Consider the following 22,001-nt stretch of genomic DNA (forward strand, 5'->3'; position numbering starts at 1 on the left):
TTTTCATGTTTTTTCTAGGCCTAAGCTCACAACATGTGATGGACCTAATATAAACAGCAAGACTGTCAAGAGATGCAGTTACACTGATCAGTGTTTTTGAGGCAGCAGCTGCAGACCTGGATGAGCTTCCTGACACTGTGACGATATGTGTGTGCCGACTTACGCGTACTTCACATTATGGCTGTCAAAACTTCAAATAAACAAACATATTCCAATGTTTGCTTCTTTCTTTTACATTTAAGATTTTCAAGTTGCTACATTTTAAAATGGAATAAAAGAAAAGAAAAATATTGATATATACATTATAAAGTTAAAGTCAAATGTACAAATACATTTAAAAGAAAACAGAAGAAAAAATGAACAAACAAAATAACTTAAAGTAAAAATGTCCACATAGTGTTAAAATATGTAACATGTATATTGCAATACATCCAGCTGTGTATTGGTATTATAGTATGATAACGTATATAAGTAAGTAAGTAAAACTTTATTTATATAGCACCCTTCTCAACACGGATGTACAAAGTGCTTTACAGTACAGTACACAGGACACAATTCAAAGTACAACTATAACATGTAGAATAAAAGGCATAAAACAGCAGCAGGTAATACATAGGATAAAACATACAATAACACACCAGTAAAAGACACCTACCACCTCGCCTCCTCCGACGACCCAAAGGCCTGTCGGAAAAGGTGGGTCTTTAACTGCCCCTTAAAAATCTCTAATGAAGTCAAGGTTTTTATTATCTGGAGGAGTTTGTTCCAAAGCCTTGGGGCCACCGCCTCAAAGGCACGGTCCCCCTTAGTCTTTAGCCTGGTTAGGGGCACCCTTAGGAGGCCTTGCTCAGAGGACCTCAGGGCCCAGTTTGTGATGTGAGGGTGGATCAGGTCATTGATGTATATATATAGACAGCTCTATATGTGAAGACCAATACTTTGAACCCAATTCAAAGTATTGGTCTTCACATATAGAGCTGTCCATGGCCAAGCCCCAGCTTGGCCATGGACAATATATGTATTAAGGAGGCGTGTGGCACAGTGGACTATTGCGTTGGTGTTCGGATCAGGGGAGCACAGGTTCAAACCCCTATGCAGTCAGCATGTCGTTGTGTCCCTGAGACACTTCACCCCAAAATGCTCCTGTGGGGATTGCCCACAGTATTGAGTATGTAAGTCGCTTTGGATAAAAGCGATAACAAGTGACATGTAATGTAAGCTTTTAGTTTACACACATTCAGACTGTGTGGCTGTGTGAGAAGAGGAGACCCTGTGTGTGTGTGTGTGTGTGTGTGTGTGTGTGTGTATGTGTATGTGTATGTGTATGTGTATGTGTATGTGTATGTGTATGTGTATGTGTGTGTGTGTGTGTGTGTGTGTGTGTGTGTGTGTGTGACCTTGTCGTTGAAGATGCGCATGGTGTCCAGAGTGTGGAGGTTCTGCTCCATCAGGGCAGTGCCAGCAGAGTACAGGTTGACTTCATCCAGCTGCAGCACAGCTACCGCCACCCAGAACAGAGCTTTGTGCATGGGAGACTCCTACAAAGCACACACAGGGGGGTGTTGATTATTGATGTCTTGATATTTAATTTAGCCTAGCATGCTACACTTAAGATAGCTGAAACCTTTGTTCCACCTTACAGTGAATAATTAAATGTGACATCTTCTTCTCTTCTAAGGCGGGGTGGGGTCATACAAACTAACCACGAACTCTGATGAAATGTTACAGAGGTGAAAAGTTAAAAAGGAAACTGCTTCCTGTGGTGTCTTATTCGCTTTCATTTTCAAACTTTCATTAGTATTGAAAGAGAGTGGGGGCTCTGTACTGTGGCTGCAGGGGGGAGGGGGGCGTATGCTGGGTCGTACCTTGCTGAGGAGAGGCTGCAGCTTGGTCAGAGCGATGACTGTGGCTTCTATTAATACTTGGCTGTTGTAATTGTCCGGCCCCTTCAGACAGCTCTCCAGACCCTGTGACGACGAGAGAATTTAAAGAAAAGAGGAGAGCGACGTAGAAAGTCATTAAAAAAAAGTAATTTTGGTATTTATTCGTGATGATATCTATCTGCTAATACAAACTATTCCATCATATATTAAATCTTTTCTTTTGGTATCTTACTTGTTTTCCCTCACAATAACTTCAATGTAAATGTACTCGATTTGTATTGTAAGGTCCGCAACAGTAAAGACACAAAACATTTGTTTTCTTCTAATAAGCCCTAGAAAACCTTGGTTGAAAAGGGTTTATGAGTGGATTTGCGCTCTCACCCGGTCGATGCTGAGCAGAGGGCTGGCCTTGCTGAGGATCCGGATGATCTGCTTGATCTGGCCGTGGCTCACCCTCTTACTGATGCAGCCGAACACCACCAGCGCTCTGGGCTGGAGGGAGGGGTTGTACTGGAATGCAAACCTGCAATACAAAAACAGGCATTTGTTGAACGCTCCACGACAGGCTTACTAGCATTGATGAAATCAAATGGAGGCGGTGCATACTTCTGTGCAAGTTCTGTCCACTGGTCTAACCACTTGCAGGCTGGGATGTCCCTCATACAAGCCTAGGACACAAACATAGAGGAAACTGAAAGACACTGAGAGATTAAGCAACACTTTGACTATATTATGAATCTGAATAAACAGTTTGAAAAAAAACTTTCTTGGATCTTTAGCATTTCATTCATGGAATAAATGCATTTGTGGTACAGTGGAGTGACAAACTACTGACCTCCATGATCTCCAGTAGGGCCTCTGTGACGGTCTCCAGGGAGGACAGGGCGAACGTCTCCCTCTCGTAGGAGCCTGGAGAGAAGGACCGGTCTCTGTAGCTGGAGCGGAAGGCAATGACGGCGGCGGACTTCACTTTGCTGATGCCGAACAGCAGGTAGAACTTGGGCAGGGAGAACTCGGTCAGGCTCAGCCTCAAAACCTGCTTCGTCTCCTCTGAAATCACAGAACACAACAACATAAGAGATTAGTTCTGCCTCAAGAAGTCCTAGCTTTTACTTTGCTCTCTGACACACTGTTTCCATGCACTGCAAGATTGTTTAACAAATCGTTTGTTTTTTTCAATGTTTGTCTTAAGTCTTTGTATTGTATCATCTTACAACTGATACACAAAAAGACATATTGAATATAAAGAAAAGGTTAATTGCTAGTAAATCAAACTTTACAATGCCATTATAATTCAAAATGTTAACTTATTATTCAAAGTAAAGTTTACTACCTATGTAAAAGTAGTTAAGAATTTGTTATGGATAAATAAATCATTTAAAATGAAATCAGGACACAACATAGATTTTCGTGAAACTCTGTATATGGTTAATAATTGGTTTGTAAAATCAATAAGAATTACGATTTATTAGTCTTTGGTAATCATAATGATAAGAATATAAATAGTTTGAATGTATGCATCAATAAGCTGTTAATAAAAACGTTACGGATGTTTCAGAATGTAACTGTTATTGTCCCATAAGATCGGATCTTTATTTTTCTCCTCTCATCTGGACTGCTGTTGTAGCGCTGTGAATACCCGGCTATGGGACGGATAAATGCTTTCTGATTCTGATTTATTATTGACGATCAGCGTAAAGCGTTATCCTTACTGCAACCTCAGGCTGCCGGCCAAATCAATGAGCTAGTCCTCACCGCTGAAGTTGAGCTGCGAGCAGGTGCAGAGGGAGTGGATGATGTTGATGACCAAACCGTGGGTGGAGGCCCTCAGAGAGAGCGGCCCCGTGGCTACCAGCAGGGTCACCACGTGGAACAGGTAGGGCAGGTGGGCCGCCACATCCAGAGAATTGTTGAAGGACAGCATGAGCATGTAGCGGGCCAGGATGGCGATGTCGTCCCACATCAGGTGCTGCTCCAGAGTGGGCGTCGGCGACAGGCACGTCTTGTCGATGATCTTACACATCCGACCAATCACCTGCCACGAAGAATAATTCCAACATTGGAACAATGCAGACAAACTTTCCATTTCAATTTCATAATAACAATGGCTGATGGGAAAAAGAGACATTACTCGCCCTAGTAGTTCCTTTATTTCAGGGGTCTTTGATTATTTTCAGTTTAAGAACACCTCAATTTAAAGAAAGACAGAGCAGGGTATAAATGCTATAAATGTCTAAAACTGATGAATATTGAACTTAAACATAACGTGTAGTGCATAAAATACTAAGCTCTTAAAATAATGATACACAACCATAACCGCTAGTTAGCTAGACATACATACGACATAAAACTGCTCTTTGCCGGGATAGATGACTGATGCTAAGGATGCTCTGATCAAGGGACAGATGTAGTCATATCGATCCACAGAAATGGTCCAGTTAATTTAACATCGACAAAACATGTATTTTCCGCCATCAGAAAACACAGTTTTTGAATATTATATTTTATATTTTTGGAGAGCACAAGACTATGGATTCATTACGGCTAAGCTTTCCTCAGTAAAGAAAATAAAAACACGCAAACCTGAACTTGAATTTCTTGATCAATGTACTACACTTGGTACACTAGGTAAGCCCATGGTTTACACTGTGCATGTATTTCTAGATATGGAGCTGATGCATATGAAAATATGGCTTTGGTTGTAACTAATTACGACATGGCATATATTCAACTCTTGGGTGACACAGAGTTCAAGAACAGCAGACAAGGCCTCATTGTGCTCAGTACGCTGTCCTGCCATGACATCAGACAGTAATCGTTAGTATCACACCAGCATAAAAAATGATGTATAATCCCTCAACGATCTACAATTTTCAATGTTGAAGTTCTTAAATTCAGCAACACATCTTTGGTAAAACAACTCAAAAACACTACGGAGAACTGCACTTTCACTTCAACACTGAGTGGCTTTTCTTCGTCATAACTCCTCACAATGGCCGCTATTCAGTGCGGGGCTGGAGTCTGCCATAATAGGAGCCGGGGCCTGCCTTTGCTATTGTGTCTGCTGCTGTATGTTGTTGTTGTTTGGATCTAGAGCCCACAGCTGATGGATATTGAGTAAATGAGTTTGAATACTCCAAGTCAGGAGGGATTCACAGCATTGGATTCATTTCTTGCCTTAGTAAGTAAGTATTCTTTACATTGAATGCCGATTTCTAGCAACAGCGTCAACAGAAACTAAACCTCTAATAAGTGTTGAATTCATTCATCTTTGCATTCGGATATGATTTTTACAACCATGCCATGCTGTGATGCACCAGTTTTGTAACCTTTTTTGTTATTCAAGAAGTGTTATTCAAAGTAATGTGACATCACAAAACATTTAATGTTACTAGTATGCCGTCTAAAATGTTGTGATGAACAATAATAGAGCAGATGAGAATAGTGGTATGTGTATGCATTGTTGGATGTTAAACTTAGACCCTGCAAGGTTGTCTGAAGATTTGTAGTTTTTAAATGGAGCATTCACATGCACTCTGAGATAAAAACAGGGGAAAAACATTTAATGTTATTAACTTAAGCTGCAGTGAGTGTCTTGCAAAAAGTCAAAGAAGAGGTCACATACACTTTGGTTCCACTGTGCAATGCTTCTTTGCTATAGGAGTCCCATCCAGTTTAATATTGTAACCGTCACTTTTCTTCACTTTAACAATAATATCAGTTAGTGTTTGGTTTTGTCGCTCCATTGTTCCATGGACTATATGCAGCGGTTGTCTATTTTTCCAATTTCTTTATGAAGCAACATCAGGATATTGTGTCACTCCCCTTAAGCTTTTTGTGGGTGTTTAATCTTCACACTGGCTTTCTTTATCTTCATTACCTTGTATTTTGGAGTAACATAACCTGGATCAGATTTCTCAAGTTTTCCATAATTATCACAAAGTTAAGGCCAGAGCTTGCTAGGTAAGATTTTACAGGTTGGTCGAACAGAATTGCTCATTATGAGCATCAGTCATTTTCTGTATCCACTGTTTACTGTGCTCTTTTCTTTAAAGTTCAGTGACATTTGTGAAATGTTGGCTGGGATAGTTTTAATATCAAAACGAAATACTTCTGATTGTTGTCACACCTCCACTTTAGTGTTGAAACCTGGAGCACCCCAAGGCTCTGTGCTCAGCCCCCCCTGTTCCCACAGTACACCCATGACCAGACCCATCTTTGTTCTTTTTACAAACAAGGATGAGACTTCGCAGCCACAGTCACCCTACAAACACACTTCCCTGATCAGTTGTCTAAAACACAAGCATGACCATGAAGATTTATCAGATTTTAGTAGAGGTTGACAATAACATGAAGTGCTTTTTGAGGTATTGTTGCCTAAGAGGATGTTAAGGATCTTTAGACTTCAGTAAACAAATTCTATCTACGTGCTGGCCACAGGTAACTTTGCAGACAATATTACAGAAAGTGTTAGCTCACCTTGCTTGAGACCAATTTGACATTTCCTGAAGCGAGGGCCACTGCAGTATCAGCCATGACCTCTGCTTTGATGGAGCCTAGGCCTCCTGTGGCACTTGTTTTAATAAAGCTGTCCAACACCACATCCAGCAGGTCGGTTATCTAGAGACACAGTGAGAAGGTTAAATGCCAGGTCCTCGATACATTTTTCCTTATTAGACTGTAAGGGTTAGGGACTCACCTGGCCCAGGCTGCCCCAGATTTTAGCCTGGATAGAGGGATACATCTGTTTCTCATTGATCGTCATGGTGATGAGTTTGTCCAAAATGGCGGTGACGCGCTGGCGCTTGGCGTCGTCGTTGTGCTTACAGAAACGGACGAGGTTGAGCAGCCAGGGTGTCATGTACTCCAGGCAGAGATGCTTCAGCTCAATACCTGCAACAGGACAACACTTATTACAACACTTAGGACTTACACATGGTACTCACTTTTCATGAAAAAATTAACTTTACTCCAAATGAGGATGAGGCCTTAGGGAACACAATCTTAAAAGTCTTAATGCAGAAATGCGTTTTTCGGCAATTGGATGGAAACACATTTATATTACCCCTAAAAAATGGGTTTAGCATAAAATGGCATAAAATGGGCATATCTTTAAAGGGGAGGATGGTGGGTACTTGTAGAACCCATTTCATTCAGAAATCTTAAGCCCATGCCAGTTTTTCCATTGCCAAAATGTTCCATTGCCAAAATGTTACCTAACCTTTGATTGCGCTAGACTTTTTCGCTGCCCGTCATTTTGACGGACAAGATCGTAAAATTTCCGTCAAAATCCAGTATTGCCCATCGGCCTTTACACAACTCTGGCGGGGGGGGGGGGGGGGGGGAGCATGCTCGTGAACTGTCAACGCTTGTGAACTGTCAACGCTTGTGAACTGTTAGCGCCGTGTTATGCATGCCCACTGCACCTCGCGGGTGCGCGCACAGCGTAAAGCCAATACTCAGACATTTCAATGATTTGTATGGCAAAGTTAGGTTTGGAAAAGGTATAATTTGGCGGGCATGCATAACACTGGAGCCTCGCTGCGGGGAACTTTGGCGCTGTTCCGAGTTTGTTCTAATCTGTCAAAATGACTGAATGCTTTCAGATTTTTCCGTCATTGTTAAAAAATAGACGGAAAATATTCGGTTAACGCGACCTCTGCTCCTAACCATTAAATGGTAGGTACAGATGGATTTTGAATTTTTCTAGTTTAATATGACACCAATATTTGTATGCTTGTATTGAAAAAGTAAAAGTTCAGAAACACATGATCGCAAGATTGTTTTGATAATAGTAAAACGGTTAAGAGTTATACAGTGACCGGCTGTATGTCCTCCAGCAGCTGCTTTAGGTGGACCTACTTGACTTGCTGAAGCCTGAGATGCACTCCTCCAGAAACTCCAGCGTTAGATGGGGCTCATTGGCAGCCAGAGTCTTGCTGATGGAGACAATGAAGAGGGTGTTGTTGGCCGGGATGCAGAGGCCTGAGGTCTCCAGCAGCTGGCCCTCTATCTTTAGGTTGAATGTGCAGGTCAAAGCACACAGTAGATTGTAAGCCGCAGACCTGTATGAACAACAAGTCAGAGGTGTTAAACCTTTTAAGAGAATTTATTTGTTTCTATAAAGCTGGTGAGGCAACTCCTCTCAAAACTCTAGAATTACTCTGTATGGCTTGCAGTACTGACCTGAGACTGGGGTCTGAACTGCCAAGGTTCAGCAGGGCGATGTTAAGCAGAGTACCAGGAACATCTTTTGGTCGAATCTTTGTGTGCTGTGGGATGGAGTCAGGCTGTGACAGCTCCCATCGTGTCCTAATGTGGATGATGGACTGGACGATGGCATCACATTCCTGGTGCATGAATGTGAGCGGCGTGCCCTGGTTGGCCATGGTGAGGGTGAACTGGCTCTCGTCCACCAGGCAAATCTCCTCAATCTCTGAGGCGTAGTAGACGTCGTTGAGGAAGACGGGCTGGCCGAGAACACGGGTCCGCTCGGCTGAGGTCACTTGAACTGCTGTCGAGCCAACCTGATCAGCAAGAAAACATATGTAGTTAAAGAAAACCCCATGCTCAAATTTCAACTGATTGTACTAACCAATTTTTTCAGTCTTACTGCTGGAAATATCCTCACCTTTATCGAGACCTTTGTGTCTTTATGGGCCAGCTTGAGGGCATTATGGAACACTTTAAGGTCTTCCTCCAGGGTCAGCGTGGCCGCAGGCAGCTTCTGTTGGTCTGGTTCAATGTGCTCGGCCAGTTTAGCTGGAGAGTCGATGAACTGGAGCCGCTTGCTGCCCTTCAGGCCTGTCAGTAGCCGCTCATGGTACTTTGTGTACTCCCTCACCCAGGTGTTGCAGTTGTACACATAGACAGCTGCTACATTCTCATAGGCAAAGCCGGGAAAGACCACGAACCACTTGGACAGGAAGTCGGTCTTGAAACGATTGCTGGGTCCTACATGGGTCAAATCTACTACTATCTCGTAGGGTTTAGCGTAGTAGGGTTTGAGAGTGAGGAGGACATGGTAGATGAGCAGGTCCCCATTGATCTGGCCTGTTTTGAACCTAAAGAAAGGAGAATAAAAAAAACTCAGTCAAAACAGTTCAAGGTCAGGCATTTTGTAGTAAATTATGCATTTTTTGGGGGGAATGGTTATGGACACAAAAGCTTGCTTAAAATTGCTCACACAATAATTATACACCAATGAAACTTCATTTCAATTTTGTCTTTCGATTTTTGAAAGAGCTCTTCAGCACCTGTGAAAAGAACGAGGCACCAAAATAACCTGACCAGAAAAGACCCAGAGAGAGGGTCAGGAAGTGAGTTCAGAGCTTATCAAGAGTCTGTTAGCTGCTGCCGTCTCAAACCATCTCTCAACAAGACCTTCACATAAGACTACTCCAAGTAAGTAATGACGATACAATATCATATTTTTTAAATGATTTAAAACAATTATTTCTTGTCTGAATTCTTTGCAATGACATTATGTAAGCAGTTGTTTTTCATAACAAACAGTGATTCAGTCCCTTTGCATTCACCTTAAAACAGTAAGGCGAATATTGTGAATGTTGGGAAACATTTCTTCTTTTAATTTCCCAGCACAATGGAAGGCACCAATACCTCTCTCTGGCTGTTTCTACTGCTCAGCCAGCTGCTGCTCTGCCCTACCAATGCAAACCAAGACCTTTCAACCACGCAGCCAAATTTGCACGCAACAGAAAGTCAAGAAAGCAGCTTGACCACTGCTGTGGAGCCCAGCCTTGCTACCAATGGCCACACAAACCCACCTGAAATCGACATGAATGGCACCCGTGCCGACTGCCTGATCGACACAGAGATGGGTCTGATTGCTATAGGTTCAGCAGGGGGGCTGATTGTCTGCCTGCTAGTGGCTGTTGTGGTACTGGCATGCCAGGTCTACATCCTTCAGCGCCGACATTATGCCCCAAGACACTCCAGTGGTGCGGGCTACTGGGATGTTGTCCAGTCGGAGGACAGAGGACTTGTTGGGCCTTGTGATTCCAGTGTCATGCTCGAGGAGATAAAAGAAGAGGGCAAGATGGAGGAAGACAGGCAGGCAAGCGAAGAGGCTGGGGCAGAACAAGTGGCTTTACTTCCTCAAGAGAATACCAGTCAGATGCAGAGCACCAACTCCAGGTACTCCAGTCTGGAGGTTCCAAGGGATTTAGAGGACATGCCCCTTGTTGTGTGAGGAGGTAACCCCACGTTGTTAATCCCCAGGCCCACACTTCATTTAGACAAACAGCAACCAGTCAGTTCAGCTCAGTTTATTCCTCCAGTTTATTTCCCTCACATAACTTTACTTAAACCTCAGTAAAATGCTTATAGAATACCAGGTTTATAGTACCCTTACTGGAAACGTTTTACTTTTAAATTACCATCAGGAAGATTACAATTCTGACAATACATTCAATATCAGTGTTGGGTAATTAGAAGTTTTACTCTACATTTTTAAAGACATTTGGTCAGTACGAAGTGATAGTAATGTGTATACATTTTGATGTATGAAGCTTCCATGGGAATCTTTTCAAAATGTCTATACCATTTTTAAAATGGTATATAAAAAGACTTTACAAGTCAAGCCAATTACATTTTAAGTATCTAGACCAATATGATTAAATTGCTTTAAGGGGTTTTACAATTCTGTATACAAAGAAGTCATCTCGTTTAGATAAGTGTCGGACACAAGAAATGTTTTTTTTTTTTTTTTTAAAGAGTAAGGTGTATATTATTAAGGATTATGAGTTTTGTATAACTTTTTAACATTTAACTTGATATGCTTCTTATTTTCTACGCTTAGTAACTTCAACATTTACTGTATAACAGTTTGATTTGTCTCTGTTTTGGATTTATGACATAAATGAGTGGACACAATACATTTATGAAACAGACATGAAGGTAAACCAACAACAAATAGATCAACCCAATTTAAAAGTATCAAAGAGATCCTATTCCTAGATTTGACGAGATCAAATGATGATCAGAAAGTTGGGAACAATATATGATAAAAGTCCTGGTTGTTTTCACAAATCTTTGTTGAACATTCCTCTGTGTTTTAAGCTGTTCATGCTCTTGTACCTGTACTGCAGACTTTCTAATACTAGTGTTCTTATGTAACATTTGTGCATAAGAAACAGAGCTTGTTCTATTTCAGGTTTTCAATAAATTGGTTTTTGCACACCACAATGTATTATTCATTTTATGTGTGTTTAAAAATAAGCTATGAGGCGTAATTGTAAGAAATTATGAGTAGGATAGTATATACTGAAGTAGTGAAGGTGTGGTAAGCAGAACAAATGTTATATATTATATAATGCACAGGTATTTTAATTATTGAAAAAAGATAGCGATTCATTAATAGTTTTGTGTAAATAACTAGATAAATGCAGTGTTAGATGGATACACGTTTGACTCTATAATAGGCCTACATACAGATATACAATATAGAATAATATTTTCTCTGATTGTTCTCTGATATGTATGAAGATACAATTAAATTATACACTGAAAATAGTGTTAAAAAAGACGTGTGTGTATGCTGGTTTTAAGTAATAAGTTTATTATATGGTTACATGCTACTTTACAGTATATCTATATATGTTCATTTTTAATTAATTTCTTATTTTTATAGTTATCTTTTCTTTTTTTTTTAATCTTTGATTTATCCTTAATTTTATTAATCTGTATGAATCTGTGCTGTCCTGTTTTTCAATCTTACCCTGTTGCTGTTAAACTACTAAATGTCCCCGCGGGGATTAATAAAGGTCCATCTTATCTTATTTTACAGAAGCATGTTGCCCATAAACTATATGTCCCACAATGCATCTCATTTTGTGACATGCGCCCTAGACTTCTGCTTTCAGACGTAGTTAATTATGAAGTTATTACCCTATCCAATACAAATCCAATGCAGAGGCAATAATATAATATAATTAGTGCTGTCAAAATTATCGCGTTGACGGCGGTAATTAATTTTTTGAATTAATTGCGTAAAAATATTTAACGCATATGCAGAATGGCCCGCCCCATACATGCCACCAGTGGCAGCGCCAGGGTATGGCTGGGGTAGGCTACACCCATACCAAGAAATGGCTTAGCCCCACCATGAAAAATGATGTTAAAGTAAGCAAAATAAAGTCTGCTAACTCGCGGAGTCAATTGCACAGACAGCAGTTAGTAAGATTGATTTCAGTTGCCACGGGTTTGAAAACTTTTGTCACGTAGTGATCGTCTTCTCAATAGAACATCTTTGATAACGGCGTGGTGTTGTTGCAGGAAGTCCCGACGGAGAATACTTTTGCTGTAGTACAGGGGTGCACATAACTGGTACGCAGGTTATGTGCGTAATCTGAAATGCGTACCGTCACTTGTGTCACAAAGCGCATTTGCGTACCAACGTACTTGTGAAGCTTTTCCAGAAGGCGGTTAGATCACCGGACGACAGAGTCGGTCTCCGTGTGCACAGACAGGGCTGCTGTTAACGTCGGTCTGTACAACTAGGCCATAAGGTGAACCCTGTTATCGTTTCATCCCGCTCCACAGAAGTGGAACTACACAATCGTTAGTTCATAAAAAAGAACGAGTCATGCTTATCCACCAAAAAAAAGTGTGTCGCTAAAATTCCTGTCAATTCTTCTAGGCACGTAATTATTGGCTGAACTAGTCCCTTCAAAGCGTAATAATATCTTGGTCAAAAGTAGTGCCACGGACCATCACGTGATCGTGCTACACCAATTGGGTAGCTGCATATACCGGTATCAACAAACAGATTTGGAAAAAATGGCAATCGCCATGGTTTCATCGAGTAGCGGGGACGAGGAAAACGCACCAGAAAGTCTCAAAAAGTCAAAATTATCAACACACAAACATTGTTACATGCATATTACGTCTGTGAAGCACGAAAAGGTTGATTATTTTACCAATACAAGATGGAATACGTACAGGACAAGCTTACAACGGTGGCATTGATTTTGAAGTTACAAATACAATATTATCATATTATAATAATAATAATAATAATTATAATATATATATATCTATAATAATAATCTATATATATATCTATAATAATAATCTATAATAATAATAATAATGTAATTCATCAAATTATTATATGATGAATGAGTAAATAAATGAATCAATGGTCATTGGTATAAGTACTGCATTTTATTGATCTAAATTACTTAACGTAACAAGTTAACCTTCTTCTTGGACGCAGCTATGTATGAAATCAAGTCATGTTTATTTTAAGAGTGCATTTAACGTGTACAGGGTAACAATAACAACAGACAGACAGACAAAAAGTCCTCAGTCTGTTGGAATAATCCACGAGCTCAGCCAATGAACCTAGCGATGCGAACATGGTAGTCCAGGAATGTTGTTGTAGCTGGAGTTGGCTGATAAACGCTGCTAGCCAATGTTGATTCGATGGTCAACTCTGTTCCCAGAGAATAAAACCTCTCACAAATACCGCGTATATAACGCAAATACCTCGGACTTAGTGATGTATTAAGACATATGACAAAACATGACATAAAACAAGCATACAGCACTGTTTAGAATCCATTTGGTCTGGTTTAGTGTAACCATGGAGGCGGCCATCTTTCACTTCTGTTGACAATATGCAGCTACCCAATTGGTGTAGCACGATCACGTGACGAACCGTGGCACTACTTTTGACCAAGATATTATTACGCTTTGAAGGGACTAGTTCAGCCAATAATTACGTGCCTAGAAGAATTGACAGGAATTTTAGCGACAAACTTTTCTTTGGTGGATAAGCATGACTCATTCTTTTTTATGAACTAAAGATTATGTAGTTTCACTTCTGTGGAGCGGGATTTCTTTTCTAAAGGACTTATCGAGGTTCACCTTGTGGCCTAAACGGAATTGAGCCAAAACTACGCCAACCGGCTGCGGAGGGAGACTCCCCCCCTCCCCCCCCTTCACTGGAGAACTGCGCTAAAACAGCTGATCCACAACGTTCACCACTCTGTGGTCACGAAGTACTCCACTAGCCGCCCCCCCCCCCCCTCTGTCGACTTTCCTGAAGTACTCCCCCGTTGATAGAAATCAACACGTAATGAATTAAGACCCCACGGTTTGATGATTGATAGGTGTGTGGGCTGTCTTTCATTTTGACACGCAGAAAAATGTTATAATAAACATAGATATTGTATGTTAAATGGATATATCCGCCTTCTTTCATTTATCTTTCCATTCCCACAACAATATACATAAAGAAATGGCATATTTTGGACATAGTTCGAATGGTGATTAATCATGATTAATTAATTTTTAAGCTGTGATTAATCTGATTAAAATTTGTAATCGTTTGACAGCCCTAAATATAATACATTATTTCATATATATTATGTATTTATATATGTATATTTATATAGTTACAACCGGCCCTGTGAGTGCAACCATAATGCTAATGTAGCCCACAATGAAATTGAGTTGGACACTGTTAATCTGTGATGGTTATTCTCGTGTCCAGGAAAGAGAAGCTTAAAAGGAGACTAAATGGAGTCTCTGAGATGTTTTCAAATCGGTACTTTAATTAATAAAAAGCGTGGTAAAGTCACAAACAGGATATTGTCCGACAGAAAAGCAGCTGTCTCTGGCTCTCGCTAGCAGAGGGAAAAAGAGGCCGAACCCCTCAGGTCCGGTTGTTTATATATCCTCTACTGGCTCCTCCCTGCGGGCCGGCTCTCCAACGTTTTAATGTCCGTTGTTACACATATCAGAGGATACAGACATTGTACATTCAATATATATTTAAACACGCCTTTTCTCCTCCTTAACTCTTTCATGACTTTTCCTTCAACACATTCTAAACGCTGTAATCAATACTCCAAAAATACAGGAAATACTTCACAGCAGTTTGGTTTCCGGTCGTTCCGAATGTTGTCGCATGCTACCCACATCTGTAAACAATAACGTGCTCAAATAAACTACCTTCATTTAATATTCAACAATAATAATATCTCGACTTCTATAGTTGTAGTGTTGAAATCAGTAGGTTTCGGTGTGCAACATCATATCGCTGCTAAATTCACCTCTATAGTAAATGGTATATTAGCCTCATGCTAAATGCTAACCGGAGATGACGGATTTTCAGAGTAAAGCTTAACAACTGGTTGTGCACAGGAACTTCTGGTTTTTCAGTATAAAACAGCATTTAAACTGAAGGTATGTTTAAGGTACATTATGCTATCAAAACATTGATTTTAATTTCTAACAACACCCCTGGTCTACATTATTGGACATGCACGGGTTAATGCTGCCAACTTAATGGCTTTGATAACACCACAAAAACTTTATAGATCAAGTCACTTTTTAAAAGTGGGTCATGCATCTGAAATCCCTACTCTGGTACATTGATCCTGAATGTGGAAATGCATCCATTGTTCTGGTCACCATGATTGATGACTCATGAGAATAAATGGGTCTGTATGAATTTGGTGAATATAACGGTTGAAAGTACATAAATAGCATGTGCAATCAGGCCATAAGGGATAGCACGTGTACATTTAATTTTTGGGGAGAAAATTACATTTAAGGTACCACATAGCAGATTAATATTAAATATTATTCTGGTAATTTCAAACAAAAAACAGGCTTTGGTGTCAAACATGAACAAAAGTCATGTACAGCACATCAAACTAAGAATAAAGGAAACAGTTTCAAATGTCACACTTCCTGTAAGTGAGGCAAGAATCAGTCAGCGTTTGAGTAGAGGAGGGTGTCATGCCCCTAGTTCCTTTTTTCATTCAAGGCCATCCTGCCTACTGGCAACAGCATATTATCCTATAACTATTTCAATTGATAACATCCTGGAGCAACACAGCTAACGGGTTACAGAGCTCATCTGTGTAAAGTCATTGGTAAGTACATTTTAATCATGCTGAATTATAATGTTATGTCTTAAATGTTGCCTCAGGTCCAAACATATATCTGGAGGCACCTGGGTTGTTGCTGGAGCTAAAAATAGGGGGAAAGCATCTACAGAGAAGTGAATTGAAACAGATAAAAAAATCTATTCAGACACCTTGTATATATTTACACCATGATAGTGATACTTAGTGATACTTATCACAAATAAAGTGCCTTGGAGCGATGGTTGAAAATGAAGAGGATGAAAGAAAACTAAGGAACATAGAATGTTTTTATTGTCAAAGCCGACACTTATTATCTTGATTAAACAGAAAATATCATTTCATTTAAGATACTTTAATGGTTGTGGAAATGACCACGCCTGGAAAAAACGACCGTAAGTCAGAGGGAATCTTTAAATACACCCTGTATGTAACCTTGAAAACATGCCCATTTAGAGTTGCATTTTGAGGAAATGCTGCAATACTTTTACAGTTATATATTTCAAAACTGCTTCAGATTCTACTCGTCACCTCTGACAAAATGACTTCCTCTGTTCTAGCTCAAGACACAGCAACCAGCAAGAAGCCTGAAGAAAACAATGACGGTCAAATCTCTATGCCTAATCTTCACAGTGCTGCTGCCACTGACGGAGAGCAGCACAGTGACATCTGGTCAGAGGTACAACTTCACTAATGTGATGACAGAAACACCGGTTACGCAAAATACATTCGCTCAGGACAAGATGACATCACAGGAAGTTTCCAGCTTAAATCCAACCTCCATAACTGATACAACAGAGGAAAAAGCTACAACTCCACGGCAGACATCTCCAACGACACCTTCTAAGACTTTCTTTCCAGGTATTCCAACATCATCAATTCCAACCAATTCCACATGGTCTCAGTCAAACAGCTCAACAGTAGGCATGAAATCCACAACAGAAATTCCCCCTAGTTTCACAACATCAGAAACAACGGATGCAACCAGTCACGCTAGCATTCCAACTACAACCATAGGGACACCGTCAATGTCAAGCAGTTCCAGCCAAAGGCAATTCACCACTGACAAAACGACCCGTCCATTTACACGTCCAACATGGTCTACAAACCCCAACTCTACTACAACCACATTTACTGAGCCTGTTGAAAACCTATCTACCAACCAATCTACAGACCAATCTACAAACACATCTACAAGTACAGTCAGAAGTGGTGATGCTACGCAGTCCACAGGATACACAACTTCAATGGCCACCACAAAGAAACCAGTCATCTACATCACCAAGGCAAATGAAGAGGTTCCAGAAAAAAAGTCAAAAAATCAAGCACCCCATGGTAAAGCGGTGGCTGGGCTGATAGGCGGGGCACTGGTATTGATGATGGTAGGATTCCTGGTCATTTGATAAAGAAACGTAAGCTTCAGAAGCAGCAGATTACAACTAGAGACTGGGCCGGTCCTTCACCATTTCTTTGAGGAAGGAGCTGACAATGGCCAGGTAACGCTGAGGTCATCTAACCGGATTTCTCTTTCCAGCTTCCTGCCTGAGAGACTGTCCAAGAGGTTGTCCTTACTCCAAGAAACTGATGAGGAGTTAAAAGACATGACACAAGATACTACATTTGGAAATAAAGGAAGTACATTCGGTCGAGAGGGGGATGGGAATGATGTACAAGAAAGCAATGGGGTTGCTGTTCCAGAAATAGAAAGCACAAGAGACCCTCCAAAGACTGTTGAAAACCTGACCTCTTCGCCAACAAAAGACACGGCCATCACAAACAACAATTCAGAGGTTGCAATAGAAAATGAAGAAAATGTAGCAGATCCTTCCACTCTATCTGAAACTGTGAAAACTGATTGATGAGTTTGGGCGGCAACAAAGCGTGAAGTTAGCAAGACATCCCCAAACACTCTGTGTCGTTATTCTTGGTTTCTAGGCAGCAGTAACTGTGAATGAGAAAACAGGAAACTACTGTAACTGATCGCTTGAGGAAATCATGACGAGAAGTCATATTTATTTAGATCTCCACTGCAAGAAGTGGAGAAAAAAAGCGCTATGATAAAACAAATGTTTTTGTTATTGACAAATGCTCAACCCTGTGTAATGCACAGGGCAGTGTTAGAGTCATAAGTCAGACTATTGTACACTTTACTGCTAGCCAACCAGACTCTTAGTTTTAGTTATCAGCAAAATAATGTGCCTCTCCTCATCGCCCCTTCAAGGATTCTGACACCAGACCTCTGCAGTATTGTCTTTATCACCCTGTAAACATGTCACCTAAAGAGTATCAATCTAAAATGCATTTATTCCAACACTTCTGGAGAGAACATTTTCTATAAAAAGGCGCATGTAATAATAATAATAATAATAATAATAATACATGGGACTTTTATAGAGCTTTTCATGAAACTCAAAGACGCTTTGACAGAGAATTAAGAGGAGACAAAAAGACAAGAGAAAACAAAAAAAATTAGGCATGTAGGCCCCTTTTCTTCTTTTCTCGCAGGTGCTGGTAAAGCAGAAGGTTACAGTATGTGGTGGGGAGAACAAACAACAATTACAGTTCATTATAATTTAATGTGCAAATATTGACCCATTAGAAAAGGGTCACAGTATAGGATGAGATCATGGGTTAAAGGTATGGCTGCACAATTTGGATATAATAACTAATTGCATTTAGTTAGACTGATATTGCAATATGATTTGTGTTATTGGAGAGCTTGTTCTTTTTTGCATCATTATCCTGATAATCATTGAGACATATATTTAAAATAATTGCTATGATGTATATTTATATTTCACATATTTTGCCTGTAACATAGTGTGCCTACTGAGATTTGAATATTGCACTAGCACTTATTACGATGGAATTGTGCAGCCCTTGTTGGTTTCTTATGCTAATACTGTGCTTATCATGTGTATCTCTACGGTGTAGTCATGAGAAGAGTATGTACATGTATTTAATCAAGTTGTTAGGTCATCCTGTTCGTTTGCGTGTTGGTAATGATCCTGATCATAAACCTTTTAATAAAGAGTATGTAAATGTATATTTTGTATATCAAATAATAAAGAAGTGTTATTGTATTTGGAGATCATTTCTGAATGTGAGGCAAGAAAGGAGCCGAGTTCATTCGGGTTCTGTCTCGTCTCCCAGTGGTTTTGGTTGTCACATTTAAACGCACTTCCAGGTTGCAAGTCCTTCTAAAGCTGTACTTTAACCGGTCGCCTCAAAATACTGTTACTATCGAAACAAAACAAAAAAAAAGTGGACAACATGACAGCGACTCGATTGACTTTGTGTAATTATTTCAGCTAAGCTCATTTGACAGTCATACTTCATGGTACATTTGACTGATGAAAGTACCAACAGCAATTACCATATTCATTGATTAAGAATACAATTACAACCAAGTCCTAGTATCAGAGAGTACAGGGCAGGAAACCTTAAACCTGGAGTGTCGTCCTGCTCTTTTCGATTGCTCTTCAATTATTTTGTAATCTTTAATGTATACAAATATATTTTCTAACAATATGTCTGAACTTAAGTGAGTATTTACTAATGTCGAAAATCTGTTATAGCATGTACTACATTTCCTAAAATGCAATATTAACACTTTCAATGGCCTAGATAATTGTAATGATCAAATGCTTTGGCATTGACATAGTTTCACTTTATTAAGTTGATATGGCAAACGGTTGCCTATTAACATACACACAGAAACAAAACACAGAGCAACATTTGGATTTATTTGAAGGTAAGAAAACAGTACTAACACACACACACACACACACACACACACACACACACACCACACACACACACACACACACACACACACACACACACACACACACACACCACCACACACACACACACACACACAAAACACCACCCCCACACACACGACACACACACACACACACACACACACACAACACAGCACACTACCCACACACACACACACACACCATACACACACACACACACACAACACACCACACACACAACACCACACACACCTTGCCTCATCAGCAGGTGGGCTGTACTCGCTGCTGCAATTCCTCTCCCTCTCTCTTTGCAAGCCCCCCCCCCCTTCTCCTATCCCAAACCTCCAGCTGCATCAGGGTTCCTGCAGAGCGGGGAGCAGAAAAGGGGCCGGCACATGCAGGAAGCATGCTAAGGGCCACGCTACCACATCAATAAGTGCCAGAGAAAAAAGATTTAGACCTTCCAACAGCGACCAATAAAGCACAAAGAGAAAAAAAACCTGCAGCGGTACGAGATGACAGGAGGAGAGGAGAGATGACGGATAAACACTAAGAAGGATGAGGTGAGTGGATTTGAAATGGGACGATAACGATAAACACACGACACACATTCACCTGAGCGGAGAGCCGGAACATTCGGGATTGTTGTTGAATGCAGTAAACCAACATGTAATATAGTGCTGGCTCTTTTGGATCGACTCCCTGCTCTGTCACTAGGCAGATTTCTCCTTTTAGTATCGCATGGACACATTATAAAAAGTAATTACTACACATTGAAAACAAAAGCACGAGAGAATATAGTCCACAGCAGAGCATCCACTGCCATCACTGGCTAATAAATGCAGCGCTCTGACAGAGGACGTTTCTGGAACAAATGTTAAGGGTATTCCACGGTGCGGCTTTGGAAAATCCAAGACACACATGGGAACCTTTAGTTTGCAGATCACAACATCTGCAGCTGTGGACACAGAGTGATGTTATCGCCCTGAATGAAATGAGTTTCCACTGCAAGCACTGCTTCCTGTCCCACTGGCAGAGCTTCAACCACCGGGCTGCCATAACAAAAATACCAAAATGGTACTAAGAATTTAGATTAAGCAATCTATAATATTGGAGTGACCATAATACGATACCCATTACATACTTTTCTACAGTGCCTATCTTATCACATTTCATTCTGCCCCTTACTCTTCCTCTGTAGAGCCCTGACCATGGCTGTGTGCTCTGCCTCCCTGCTCTTCCTGCTGCTGTGGTGTGCTGGGGGGGGGGCCTGGTGCACTCCATCTGCCCCGCGGTGTGCTCCTGCAGCCGGGGACATCGCGTGGTGGACTGCTCCTCTCGAGGCCTCACCAAACTGACCTAAACCCGCCTGGTCTGCAGCACAACACCCCTTTCCTCAACCTCTTTCAATAGGTAGGCAGCTCCTGAATGGGTGATCTGGTTGCAGTCCCGCTCTGCGACAGTTTACTGTGCATCGGGAAGGGTAACACTAACAAAGACTAAAAGCCTAATCTTCTCTGAAAGAAGGATTGGGGGTTAAAGGTCAAAAAATAAATGGAATATTTGTCCAGTGTGGTATATGGTAACAACAGTCATTGTCACAAGGTGAAGTGATGATACTAAGGGCCAGACCAATATCCATTCTTACAATGCGTTATCAGTAAAGTAGTTGGTCAGATTCTATTTTTTATTTAATTTTTCTTGAAATATTTTTCATCTTTTTTAAGTTGTATTTCAAAATAGGTTTAGTTGACATTAGTTAATAGTTTGCTTTTTTATAGGTTCTTTATTTGCTTGGTTAAGTACCCAAGTATGGCATCATTATACACCAAAGCAAATTCCTTATTCCTTCTTCTAGTACTACTTTTGTCTCATTTGATCAACAGTGCTTGTAAGCTAGCTATAGCTCAGGATAAAACCACGGTCAGCAGGTAAACAAACATGAAGCTATCGCAGCTAATGATTCTGTCTACGCCTGACATGACTCACAGATCTCATTAACTTTCTCACACTTACAATGTAATGGTGTTAGGATGCTAAATCAAAATCTGCAGTGGGGAAGCAATTTGAGTGCTTCTATTGAGCCGTTGTGTTGCCGTTAGCAATGTTAAAATGAGCAAACTTGATGTTGACATTGCTGGTTACTGACACTACAGAGTCATAACATATTAGTTCATGGACTACAGTTTAGCATTTCATATGTTCACAACACTTTATTTTGATCAGCAAAGGTTAGAGCTAAGTTGCCTTATGATTAGTATGGTAAATAATTTCTTTCTTACTTTTCTCTCTAAAAAACAAAATAAATTCTGAAAAAAGTCAACTTGACTGTGTGTATACATGTATTCATTTTAAATCGCACTCTGGCTTAAGCTTGCAGGGCCTGGAGCCAGCTCACCCATATGCCCACCTCCGCACGCTGGACCTGTCCTACAACCAGCTTGACGCCC

General features: G+C 40.5%; 3 protein-coding genes across 4 annotated transcripts in view; 2 read left to right on the top strand and 1 right to left on the bottom strand.

The window, feature by feature from the left end:
• The window catches only part of nf1a (neurofibromin 1a), a 62,036-nt gene that overhangs the window by 8,271 nt on the left and 31,764 nt on the right, over positions 1–22,001 (bottom strand). Inside the window, 11 exon segments of the mRNA XM_034230517.1 lie at positions 1,398–1,538; positions 1,866–1,967; positions 2,265–2,406; positions 2,490–2,551; positions 2,719–2,933; positions 3,639–3,918; positions 6,363–6,503; positions 6,583–6,776; positions 7,746–7,948; positions 8,070–8,410; positions 8,515–8,947. Coding sequence (XP_034086408.1) covers positions 1,398–1,538; positions 1,866–1,967; positions 2,265–2,406; positions 2,490–2,551; positions 2,719–2,933; positions 3,639–3,918; positions 6,363–6,503; positions 6,583–6,776; positions 7,746–7,948; positions 8,070–8,410; positions 8,515–8,947 — 2,254 coding nt within the window.
• On the top strand, positions 4,937–11,087 carry LOC117555590. Of its 2 annotated transcripts, none has more exons than XM_034230507.1 (3): positions 4,937–5,068; positions 9,127–9,287; positions 9,483–11,087. In XM_034230507.1, exon 3 carries the CDS (start codon positions 9,487–9,489, stop codon positions 10,093–10,095), a length of 609 nt encoding a protein of 202 aa, XP_034086398.1. In that variant the 5' UTR covers positions 4,937–5,068; positions 9,127–9,287; positions 9,483–9,486; the 3' UTR covers positions 10,096–11,087. The 2 variants fall into 2 exon arrangements, with proteins under 2 accessions (XP_034086398.1, XP_034086399.1); XM_034230508.1 differs by having other exon boundaries at positions 4,960–5,064.
• Positions 15,619–18,867, top strand: LOC117555589 (mucin-5AC). The gene is given in 4 exon segments (XM_034230506.1): positions 15,619–15,793; positions 16,345–17,182; positions 17,185–17,255; positions 17,257–18,867. Coding segments are annotated over 3 exon segments (1,257 nt in total). The 5' UTR covers positions 15,619–15,793; positions 16,345–16,383; the 3' UTR covers positions 17,644–18,867.

This window comes from Gymnodraco acuticeps, unplaced genomic scaffold (genome assembly GCF_902827175.1).
Source record: "Gymnodraco acuticeps unplaced genomic scaffold, fGymAcu1.1, whole genome shotgun sequence".
Taxonomy (NCBI): domain Eukaryota; kingdom Metazoa; phylum Chordata; class Actinopteri; order Perciformes; family Bathydraconidae; genus Gymnodraco; species Gymnodraco acuticeps.